Genomic DNA, 12205 nt, shown 5'->3' with positions numbered 1-12205 from the left:
AATTTTATATCATGAGAGAACTAAAATCAGAAAGACAATACTAACAGAACTGTCAATACAAGATTTCTTTACACAACTCAACCTGGACAAGTAAACACAACAAAACAATGTGACAACAAATGAAAAGCAAAAGGAATCAGTGGAGAATGTTAGGATTACCTTAGGAATGGTAAATGGCCTGTATTTATATAGCGCTTTACTAGTCCCTAAGGACCCCAAAGCGCTTTACACATCCAGTCATCCACCCATTCACACACTGGTGATGGCAGCTACATTGTAGCCACCCTGGGACGCACTGACAGAGGCGAGGCTGCCGGACACTGGCGCCACCAGGCCCTCTGACCACCACCAGTAGGCAACGGGTGAAGTGTCTTGCTCAAGGACACAACAACCGAGACTATCGGAGCCGGGACTCAAACCGCCAACCTTCCGATTACAAAACGAACTGCCAGCTCTTGAGCCACGATCGCCCCATAATAGGAGCCACAAGTAAGCCTGCAATTATAGAGCAAAGTGCTCTATTGGCATGGTGTGGTCCTGTGAGATAAAATGGGACATTATTATTCAAGAACTTGTATGTGAGAAGAATTTTACAATTTACGATTAAAATTTACAAGCTTGATTTATTTATAGCAGAGAGGTTAGAATTCAGAGGATAAATGATTGAAAAAATGCAGCATACCATCTTGAATCACATTTGTTTGTCTCACAGCCTAATTTTATTTTAAAGCAATTTTAGCCATTGCATAATAACATATTTATTTTAAAACAAGGGTTTGCTTTTATTTGGATGTAAAGGATTCCAGTTACATTCCGAGTCATAGCCAAGATAAAAAAAAAAAGACTATTCTTATGCACCTATAAAATTCTGTAAGTATCAGTGATTATTGTAATGAGTGTTCTAGAAAGAAAACAAATAATAGATAGCCTGAGATGTCTTATGAAAATCTAAGTACAATTTCAAGTAGGGAGAAAAGCAGGGTATATCCTGGACAGATAGCCAGTAAAGTTGGACAGCACATTATAAATTTTGTTTAGCAACCCAAGCAAAAAAAGTGGCTCCCACCAGGAGTGTAAGGAGAGAAGAAAGCAGGATAAATATACTGGGTTTAAGCAGGGTTGTCTACAACTTCCCTGAGCACAAGGCCCAAAAGATAAAGAGCGAGTAGTTTGAGTAGTAGAGGTTTATATAAGGAATTCATCCATTGTTACACTCATATGTTGAACATATAAACTCATACTATGACATGTTTGCATGATATATATAGAAGTTGGTCCACTGGAAATGATTGTTGAATGAGATGTTTGTTATAAAGTGACCCATCCAGTCAGTGTTTGGGGACCTGTGGTTAATAGGCCTGTCTTCTTTGTTCCGTCCATAGTCATTCCAGTTGTCTTTGGGATTGTGATAGTTTAGTTGAAAAAGACCATGTAAGTTCGTAGCACAAACTTAAATAAATATGTCTGTTTCCCCGACTGCTCACTGCAGTTGCTGTCCATGGTGCTGATCAAAGGGTGCAATAATTCTATTGAGGTAAAAAAAAAAATTCTAAGAAATGTAAAAACAAAAAGCTTTTCAGCCTTAACACATTCTGTGAGTTTAAATAAAAGAGAGGGAAATTAATTGAATGCGTGCCCGTTAATTCCATGCCACCGAGTGTGTTTTTCCTTTTATCCAACAGATGTCAGGATTGTGTTTCAGTTGCGGCCTCGCTCGGGGCCGAGAGGAGGATGCTGTTAGGAGGAAAATCGGCGCTGGGATCTGGCTACATGCTCGGCTTATTTGGATGTTGAGGAAACATGGCGACCGGCGAAAGGAAGGAGAGGGAGCAGCAACCACTTTGGGATTAACGCATCGTTTGAGACATATGGATATACACGGAGTGCCCCGTACCGACTTAATTCACACATTGGAGGTTATCTTCAACGCTCACACCGACGCATTTTGCCGCAAACGCTGCTTACTGGTGAGTAGATGGCGGGTACACCAAAGACGCTCTCCTCTCTGGAAGTGGCTAGTTAGCAAATGTGTGCTAGCTGCTTTAGCATGCGAGTTAGCATGGGCTGGAATGTGCATCTCGGCTGAACTACAGTCCGCACCGTTATCGCTGGTGTTAGCATGACAGTGGCAACCTCGGGAAAAATACAACGAACCCGCGGTAACTGTGGAAACACCAGCTGCCATCTTTATTTGCAGTAAAGTTATTGAAGGCCGTACATTTGAAGGAACGTCACCCGTTTAGCTTGACAGTTGAGGTTCAGATAAGCCGACGCTAGTGATCAGCTGGTCGCTAGCTGCATGTTGTGGGCTAGCGTAGCTGCAAACTGAGGGGATTGCTGGTTGGTTGTGTTTTCACTCACTGACGGTGGAGCTGAGTCCTAAAGCAGGACTTTAACAGATCGCAGCCATTGGAAAACACACAGGACCGCTGGTAATTAAAACGTTCGGGGTACGTGTGCAGTATGTCGCTTTGGATAAACGCATTATTTTTTTATTAGAGGTGGCTAAATCGGGTTGCAGTGAGTGTTTCATAGTAGCTGGTCTTTAAGGGGCAAATTCGCAATGACTGGCAAAGCTATAGCGGTCACATCGTCCTCATTTTACGGTCTGCTCTGCGCCTGATGTGCAGCAGTCACCTGTGTGTGCGCATTGTCCCTGAGTGTATGGCTATCTGCCCGGATGCCTGCACACAAGCTAACCACCTCCCAGCAGGATGGGGCAGAAAACTTGTTTCATGCTGGGGCACTGTGAAAGGTGCGGTATGACATGTACACAAATACACACGATACAATTAAAAGCTACATAACATTTCTGCTTGTGACTTGTAAAGGTGGGGGGTGGGGGGCTGAACTGTCATCCAGCAGCCACTAGAAATAGCAGTGAATATGTAGAGGTCTGTTATTGCAGTGAACTGGTAAGTGAGCATCATTGGAGTCTAATCTAATCTTAAAAACCTGATTAGTTGAGGTGGCTGTTGATGGCTGTGCTAAACTCAATTTCTGAATTGAGTTTATATCTACATAGAGAGCTGTGTGTGAATAAATAACAGTCTCTGTGTTCTAGCATTGGAAGCAGGAAGCCCTGAGTGTATGTCGGTGTTTGTCATGTACTGTATGGTGAGTGTTTTTTCCTCATAAAAGTTAAGTTACCAAGCAAGCAAACTGGCTGTAATTCAGAAATAATACTAGGATAATTAGTCTAAAAAGTAGGCTTGGAGGGGTTTGGAAAAATTACTTCATTGGCTTTTGGATCTTGTGTTGACTATTTTTTGTGAGTATTTGCTGTGTGCCAGAATAGGCAGCAGGGTTTGTCCTGCATAAAAACATTTAGTGCCCCCAACCCCCAAAAGAGGTTTTGGTGTTCACCAACAGGAAACTCACCAGGGCTGCAGTGAAATAGTTTATAACCAATTTGTTTACGTGTGATTTTAATTTAGTTAACAGTAAAATCACTTTTGTTTAACAAATGGTCCGAAATAAAAGGAAAATGAATGGACCTCTGATAACACTGACTGGTTATTTTAAACTATATGTGGACCTCTTGTGCATAGTCACCCCTAAAAGACCTTTTTTTGAGCCAAGAAAAACACTAAAAGCACTGCCATGCCTTTCAGTGGAGGGAGAAAAGGATACCCAAACATGGGGAGAACTCGCACTCTCCACACAGAAAGGTCCTACCTATGTTTGAATTTAGATCTTTCATGCTGTGAGGCAACCACTGAGCTACTGTGCTGACAGTTGATCAGTTAGTCCTTAAAAGTCCTTTACAGACACGTTCTTAAGCCTTACCCGGCAGCTTTTATCACTGCAGTGCAGCTTTCTTTATCGGACTGCTCTGCATAAACACTGCATCACATTGAATAATTTGAAAACTCGAGGCACAGAAACCCGATTGCTGCTAACTACCAGTAACCGAATTATTCCTTAACTTTGTTCTGTCCATGTGCAAACCCAAACAGTTAGCTAAAGCTCTCCCCCAAGTCACCTGAGAATTATTTCTTCTTTATTATTGTTTGGAAAACTTCTTGGACTTTAGTGCTGTCCATGTGAGGTAATTGTACTGCCTTTTCCACATATAATACCATTAGTGACACTCATATAGTTTATTTCATCTGTAAGGAGTAACCCTGTTACTTTTTTTAGCTACAAAAAAGCAAATGGGTTACACTTCTGGGCAGCAATACTGTCACATGCAAATTTCTATGCTGTAAAATACAGCAGCGTTGGCAAGAAGGCTTAGTGGTGTTCTGCCTCCAGTTAGTTAGACCCGGTCTACCAAGCGTTTGTCAAGTTCCCCTTTTGTTGTGATTTACTGAGGTGACTCAAGACCTGCCAGCATTTGGTGGTGCAGTCTTGACTGTGTAGCCTCCGGGTCTTCCTTTCTTCTGTTTTTCTCTCACGGTGATTCAGGGCTAACAGGCACTGAAACTTTGAACCTTTTATCATTGGTTATCCAGAGTTTACTCCCCGGGGCTACAACAGGGCTTACTTTGACCTAAATACAATTAGGAAAAAATGAACCCTGTTGGAATTATAAGGATTTCTACATTGATTATTCATAAAGTGTGTTCTGATTTTCATCTAAGCCATAATTATACAAACAGGGAGACAGCTGTTCTTTTCATGCATTTATTAAACCCAACAGCATACATTTGTCCTCGCTCTGCAGCTGTAGATTGTTGTTGTTTTGCTATTTTGGGGGGTAAGGGAGATTAAGTGGTTAATCCTGTAAGTATTTGATTGTTTGGACAGTGCCTTATGTCTCCCGAATGTCAGCATAAATGCTGGCCTAAATGAATTTGTTTACTCATTTCCTCTCTGCTTTGCTTGCTTTTATAACGGTCAGCTATTAAGAATCATTCCCAAGGATCTGCAATAGATTAACAGTAGTTTTCCAGTGTGATGACAGTTTGCTTTGTTATGGCCATCATCCACACTCTGATAACAAATGGAGATTTTGCTTCAGCTAGCTATTTGTAGTGTAGGAATCCTACTTGGTTTTCCAAAGCTATTCTTGCATTATATATGCGTTATCAGCCCCAATACAGTTTTTACAACTTTTATGTCAGGGTTTTAGGTAAGTAACAGTTATATATTTGGTTAACACCAAGTTATAGTTAACTAAAATTAAAACACAACAGAGTATGAAAGAAAGAGTCTAGTGAACTAACTGTATATGTTCTTGTGGTGACCTTTGAGAATAAGGGAGCAGCCAAAGTGGCTTCTATGTTCAAATTTGTGAGTACAACCAGCACAAAGAAGTACTACTACAAAGTATTGTTGTCTTTTACAGTTCTGAACATCATAATTACTGCATTACAATCTACCATTATACAAACAAAAACTGACCCTTAAAAATAATTAAATCTTAACTAAAAGCAGGCATTTTGTTTCTCAGCATGGGCATTTGGGCGATGACTGTGCACATAAATACACGTGTCTGCATATATTTAAGACCTTTAAGAGTCATTTTTCCTGGTATTTCTGTCCGTGTGATGGGCAAAGTTTACTTTATTCTTGAGTAAATTGAAACCTCGGTAGAGAAGGTGGTGAAAAATCCTTTCTTTCTTTTGGAGGAATGTCAAAGGCTCTTTGGTGGATGCAGGACAAACCCTGTAAAACTAAACATAAAGTAAACTGAAACAAGCAAACCCACTCTGGAGGATAACTGAAACTATAGCATTTTTGAGTGTTACACCAAAGGTTCAGATTAAACCTAAGCAAAGATCCTAGACTAACAAATTGAATATCACCATTAGAGATTTTATTTTTACCTGCTATCTGCTTTTGTGTGGTGGGATGGGAGCTGTGGGGTGTATCCTGTACTTTGTGAGGCTCTTATTATTGATTAAGTGTAGCCGGGCAGCTGCATTAAAGTCTTGTGGATGATGCAGCTCAAGGCCAATGCTGATTTTCCTTTCAGTGCACCGACTGAGCTTTCTCAGGCCATTCAAATGCATCACACACAAAACAATATGGCCTGAGTTGCTGGTGTGTTAGGCTTGTCGGTATAAGCCCACGTCAAACAACAGACTTAAGTCGCAGCTTACTAGTTGTCATCTTTCATGAGAAGACGCAGCACGCACTAATAAAGCACAAGAGGATCAATCTTAATTAGCACTCGAGGGAAGGGCCTGCACATCCTATTAGTGACACTACACATGTGCTGTGCACATATAGTTTGTGTCTATGTTTTGTCTCGCACCATTGGATTACATCAAGTTGATGACATGATAAAACAGAACACTGCAGATTTTTAAAATGTTTAAGGGTTTATTCACCTGAAACTTTGAATTCAGGTGTTAACTTTTCAGTCCCATTGTCATAGGTGTAATATTATAGGGAGTTTATTATTGTAGGGTCTTAACCTGAGAATATAAAGTGCCTCAAGCCAGTCGTTGTTGTTATTTGATGTTAAATAAATAAAACTGAATTTCACTGCATTGAATTGAATTAAAATTTAGGTCCTTACCATGCACTCTGCTTTTATAAACATTTGTGAAAGAATGAGTCATTCTAAAGCGCTCACTGAATTTGAAAGGTGGCTCTGTAAAAAGATGCCACAACGAGACAGTTTGTGAAGGTTCTCATCTCGTTTTAATTCCACAGCCAACTGTAAGTGGTGGTAGGTGGCCCAGTGCTTAAGTTCATAGAATCTATTTTCAGTCAGTCAGATAAACCACAATCACCTCACTTACTAGTCTACACAGCTGTTAATCCACAGCTGAAAATGTGCCCCTAATAAAAGAACTATTTACTTCTGTTTGAGTAGTGTTGAGGGAAAAAAAGGCCAGCTGTTTTATAAATCGGTGAACCTTTTATTAAAGTAGAACTATAAAAGTGTACTTCCTCAAAAATGGGCTGAGGGCTACAGAAAATCAGAGTGTATAAAGAGACGGTCTTACTTTTCATTGAGCATTATGAACATTACCGTAGCTTATGAATTGATAAATAAGTGTTTCAACTCTTTCGTAAATCATAAAAAAAGTAACCACCTCTATTATTGGTAAATGCCATGTAACCATAGCTTGTATGGAAAATAGATGCACCCACTGTGACCTCACCCACTGGTTTTGGACTTCTGCCATAGTGACAGCAGCCAGTATTGTGTTTTTGTTTTGTGTTTTTTCAGCTGTAGGTGACCATATTTGGATACGAGGGTGCAGTACAAGTTATTGGCTAATCAGTGAACCAGTACTGATGCAGATATTCAGCCAGTATGTCAGGACATCCTAACTTCAGTACTTGAAGGTGTTTTTGTAGTATTTTTAGTTTTATCCCTACACATATTATATGAAGTAAGTGGTTATTTTTTATGACCTGAAGCTGCTTATGTCAGCCACAGAGTTGGATATTGATGATATATGAGATTGGAGTAATGCCTTATATACAGTCTGCTGTTTTATTGGACGACTGAAGGAGAGAGATTTCCACAGGTCTTTTTATCACCACAGTTTAATTGGCTGTAATTTTCATGGCCCACACTCTGTCTGTAACTGCATGGCAGTAACAGTTTGGACTCAAGATGAGCTTAAATGTTGGTGCTGTTGTATGTGATTCATGATTATTAGTGGTGCTCATTGAAGCTATAATAAAATGTTGGATTATATTCTCACTTTTGATTCATACGAAAACGATAATCTCACCGCAACTGCAGAGTGATTGGAGTTGGTGCAGATCTCTTAAGGTTTTTAACACAACAGGTCGCACAGTTAAGCTACTGCTAGCATACATTTCTTTTTTCTTTCATTTAACCTTGGAAGTGTGATATTGTACAGCAGGTTTCGTTCAGCGAGGTGGATCTGTGATCCGTTTCCCCTGCTAGACTCGTTTCAGTATGATCCCGTCCTTCACATTTCACCATCTTCTTAGTGAAGCGTTAATGTCTCTAGCTGTCAGCATGCTCCATTACAGTCTCTTGTAGAGGTTTCTGAACTTTTCAAGGCCAATTTTCAGGTCAGGAAATTCCCATAATCACTGCACCTAAACAGCTGTGATGTGAATCTCAGTGTGACATACTAATTCTGCAGGACTGAAACTAATGGAAATTTTCACTGTCAATTAATTTGACATTTATCTCCTCATGTGGTCTATTAAGCCACAGGACATTGTGAAAAATGTTTCAATTGATAATTTGGAGTTTTAAAAAAAGCTATTTTTTTCTTAACCCAAAGATATTCAATTTACAATTTCAAAAAAGGAAAGGAAGAAAATTCTCATGTTTAAGAAGCTTGAGTCATAAAAAATGTGGTATTTTATTTTGATAATAGATTTAAGGGAATTATTAACCACCAAGCATGTTCCTGGAGACTAATTTACTGGTCCTTTAAGTTGGAGGAAAAAAATCACATTACTCAACTAGTATAGTTCATTGCTCATATATTTAAAAGTCATTCTTCAGTAAATGTTGCTGAAATACTTGACAGCTTGCACCATACACAACATTGCATGCACACAATGTCAGCAAAGGATGTATTTTAATTTTTTTAAATAGATATCCTGCCCAGTGCAACAGTTCGTCAGCATAATCGATGAGGTCGACTATAAAAATTCGTTGCCGCATAATTAAACTACAGGACACTATGGGGCAGTCTCGCCTGTATTGTTTGCCAAGACTGCACTCAGTGCTAAGAAGAAGAACGCAGCATGAACGGCAAAACAGCGGGACGATAAAAAATGGAAATGGAGAATTGAAAAGATGCCTTTTTGATTTCATTTAAAGCTTTATTTGAATGGACAGAAGCGATTTTAGTTTCCTATTTGCACATTCATTTTAAACTCCTACCAGCACTTGTAACTTGTATTACCTGCAATCTTTATTTATTTCATTTTTATTCTGATTGTAATATTGAGTAATGCTAAAAATACATTTGATTATTATTATTTGATTCACATGTTTCTTGGGTCATTACTTTTATTTGCTGTGGGACGATGTAAACAGGGTGATATTCCCAGTTGGGCAGACTTGAGCAGGAGGTTTGCACATAGGAATCAGAGATAAGAGTTATTGAAATAATTGTTGACTAATCAAAGAAAAATTGTCTAATTAGTTGACTATAAGAATAATCTTTAGTTATAACTAATAGCTAATATTGAAGCACAAAGCTGGACTGAAAGACAGCACAGAGGCACGTATCATGGCAGCACAGGAACAAGCTCCAAACACAAGATCAATTGAGGCTGGGGTCTGCCACACCAGGCCAGGTGCGAAGATGCCCCTGAGACAATCCAGCAGTGATAGATGTAGCTATACCAAGTGATAGCAACATCAGGAAGAAGGAACACAAGAAGCTTGAGAAATACCAAGCCCTGGGAGAGGAGCTATAGAAGATATGTAGAGTGGAGGCAGTGGTCTCAGTCGTAATCGGAGAACTAGGAATGCCAAAGATACTGTGCAGGGCCCTCAATAACAACAATGCTGTTGGCTAACATGTTTGATGTTTTATTGTTGGGTGGCTCTTTGGGGTCAAAAATGGGATAACCAACATCTTTATCATTACATTATTCCTGCATAGATTTATGTTCAGGGAACTTAGACTGCCCAGTCTCCTTACAGTGTGTATGTGCTGACTAGTGAGGAAAGCATTGTTTAAACATCTAGTCACACACATTCCTATTAACCACTAAATTATTAAAATAGCAGTCTGTTTTTAATAATTTTAGCCCTTTTCTGTTTTTAAGAACATTATCGGGTATTAATATTTCAGTTGCCTACTACAAACCCTTTGGTGTGACATGTGTAGATTAATTGAGATGCTTTTTTCATTCCCTGTTCTTGTCCCCGAAAGCACACCACATAATAATGCAAAGTTAATGTGAGCTGTCGGAGCTTGGATGTACAGGATGGCGACCGAAATGGCCAGAAAATGAATTTTTAATGATGCTCACTGCTGTGAGTTCTGCCTCCCACTCCTCCTCCCCGTTTCTTGTGGTAATGGTATGTTCCTGTCGTCGTTGAGGCCAAAGCCCGCCCTCCTTTCCTCCCCTCCTCTTTCTCCAAAGCCCTGTACACCCCACCCGGTGTCAGGGGGGGATCAGCTGTGCCAGTCCCGGCAGACCACACACACACACATACATACATACACACACAGTGCTGACTGGCGAACAAAGCCACTGGTACTGCCAATAAAGGCGAGCCATGCCTCCGCGCTTCTCCTCTCCTCTCCTTACGCTGCTGTGAGGGGAAGGCATGACACCATTGCCATCGCCTCTCTGTTTCAGGAAGACACTGTTGTTGGGAGGAAGAGCGGCTGGTCTTTGGCTCATGGTGGAATATTCTTGTCTCTTCTTCTGTTGATGAGTTGAGATGCTGGCGGAGCGCAGAGAGAATAGCAGGTAGGGAAAATCAGAGCTGGGTGCTGAGCTCGTTTCCGCAGCGACCAGGGGTTTGTTTACTGTTCACTGGTAAAAGCCTGACCTTGGTGGATATAGTATGTTTATTGATGTTATTGATCTAAAATAACTGCCTCTCCGTGTCAGTGGCCGTTTCACGACGTTTGACGATTAAGCTTCGATTACAGAGATTGTCACCATCGAGCAGTTACAGCATCTCCTACTGTTGCATCTTTATTGTAAGAATATATCCCGATGTGGTTAAAGCAATCATCGGCCAAACCCAAACGAAGCAAATGTGTGACTTAGCAAAAGATATGTGTAACATGCCTAAAGATGTCATTAGATAGATGTTCTTCTCAAGAGTGTTAATAATTTTAAAGTTTAAAGAAAAATATCACAAATGCCCAACGCTATAAAAAGAGGGTAGCCTTCAATAATTGTTACACTTTAAATTAATAAAATGACATGGATGACACTTTACTGTAGGTTGTAGGTAGGTTAAGTTAAACCATTTTTCTCAGGAAATATAATCACAATAATTCTGGACACTATTGGGATCTTTCATAACACGATTATTTGTAGACTTGGGGGCAAATAGATTTATGCAATGTGGAAAAAAACAAACATGGACTTTAAATTGTAATTAAGCTGAAGGGAAGAACAAAAGAAATACAAACCAAGTTAAATATGCCACAGACTGTTGGAGAGTGTATTTGGATTATTGTATAGCAGCATAAGTAGTGTTGGTTGCTAATTGACAAAATCAAATATAGCTTGATAATTATCCTGGTTATCTTGTTTTAATAATAGTCGGAAACCAAAACTGTTTATAAGTCAGGAAGAATGATATTAGACATCAAAGTTAGACATCAGGAAGCAGAAATGAAGGTTGGCCATTTTAAAAAATCTAATTCAATGTCAGGCCAGCAAACAGTGATTTGTGTGTGTACCTGTTATACTCAGCAGTCATATGAAGGATACCTTATAGCCTCTGATTAGACAAACACACAGGGATAACATATGTTATTAAATAATTAAGGTAGTGCATCTACTTTATAGCTTGATAGCTCAAAATGTTGTTGGTTTTGAGCTAACAATCTCAAATGTGTAAATATGCAAGACTTAAAGCTAATTCCTTCTTTATACGTTTTATATTTGCACTGTTATTATATTAGTGCTTGGACTCTATGGCCCTACATGATGAGAATCTCTGCAGGTCTCTGTGTACAACTCTCAACTCAAGCTCAACACAACCAAAATGAAGGCGGCGCATAAAGTCGACATAAGAGTGCACAGATCCAACCATGATTTTCTATTGCTCCTCGCTATGAGTTGATAGGATAATTATTTATGCGATAGAATTCTCAAGAATATAGACCACCAACAAAATGTAAAGCATATGAAAAAATCCCCTGAGAGTTAATGAGTATATTCTTCCACTCACCCAGCACTAGTCTGCACACTGCATATTTTTGGCTTGTTTTTAAGATTATGTGTAGTTTGAATATATTTACATGAGATGTTTAAAGCTATTTAAAACTCACATTTTATAGTCTATTCTTTCTCTTACTAAACATAACTGAGTAGGAATGGCTTACGCGAAATCAAAGCTGAAAAATTGTGATATGAAAAATGTACTTGTGCTGTTTGAAGATTAAGTCGCAAAGATGCCTTAAGGTTTACTCTGGGGCTATCGTTGATTGTCATTGTAATTTTAAATGGAGACTATAACGCCTTGTTGTTCATGGTGCAAGTATATGCAAATATATTGTATCACAATGTTACCATACATCTATATGTTTTACCATTGATATTTAAAATTTAATTGACTACAAAAGTCACCCTCCTGTACCTAATGTTGTGTAATTAT

At 39.3% G+C, this 12205-nt stretch overlaps 1 protein-coding gene across 5 annotated transcripts in view; it reads left to right on the top strand.

Moving 5' to 3' along the window:
• The first annotated feature begins 1721 nt into the window (after positions 1-1721).
• wdfy3 (WD repeat and FYVE domain containing 3) overlaps positions 1722-12205 on the top strand; it is a 127115-nt gene continuing 116631 nt past the window's right edge. For 4 of the 5 annotated variants that reach the window (XM_005921964.3, XM_005921960.3, XM_005921961.3 and 1 more), the window contains exon 1: positions 1722-10335. In XM_005921964.3, coding sequence (XP_005922026.1) covers positions 10307-10335 — 29 coding nt within the window. In that variant the 5' untranslated portion in view covers positions 1722-10306. The remainder of the gene's footprint in view (positions 10336-12205) is intronic. The other variant, XM_005921962.3, reaches the window with a different exon arrangement.

The sequence above is a fragment of the Haplochromis burtoni genome, unplaced genomic scaffold (genome assembly GCF_018398535.1).
Source record: "Haplochromis burtoni strain Fernald_Lab_line unplaced genomic scaffold, NCSU_Asbu1 Contig_43, whole genome shotgun sequence".
Lineage (NCBI taxonomy): Eukaryota > Metazoa > Chordata > Actinopteri > Cichliformes > Cichlidae > Haplochromis > Haplochromis burtoni.
The sequence above is the reverse complement of the archived record's forward strand: the minus strand, read 5'-3'. Positions and strand labels throughout refer to the sequence as shown.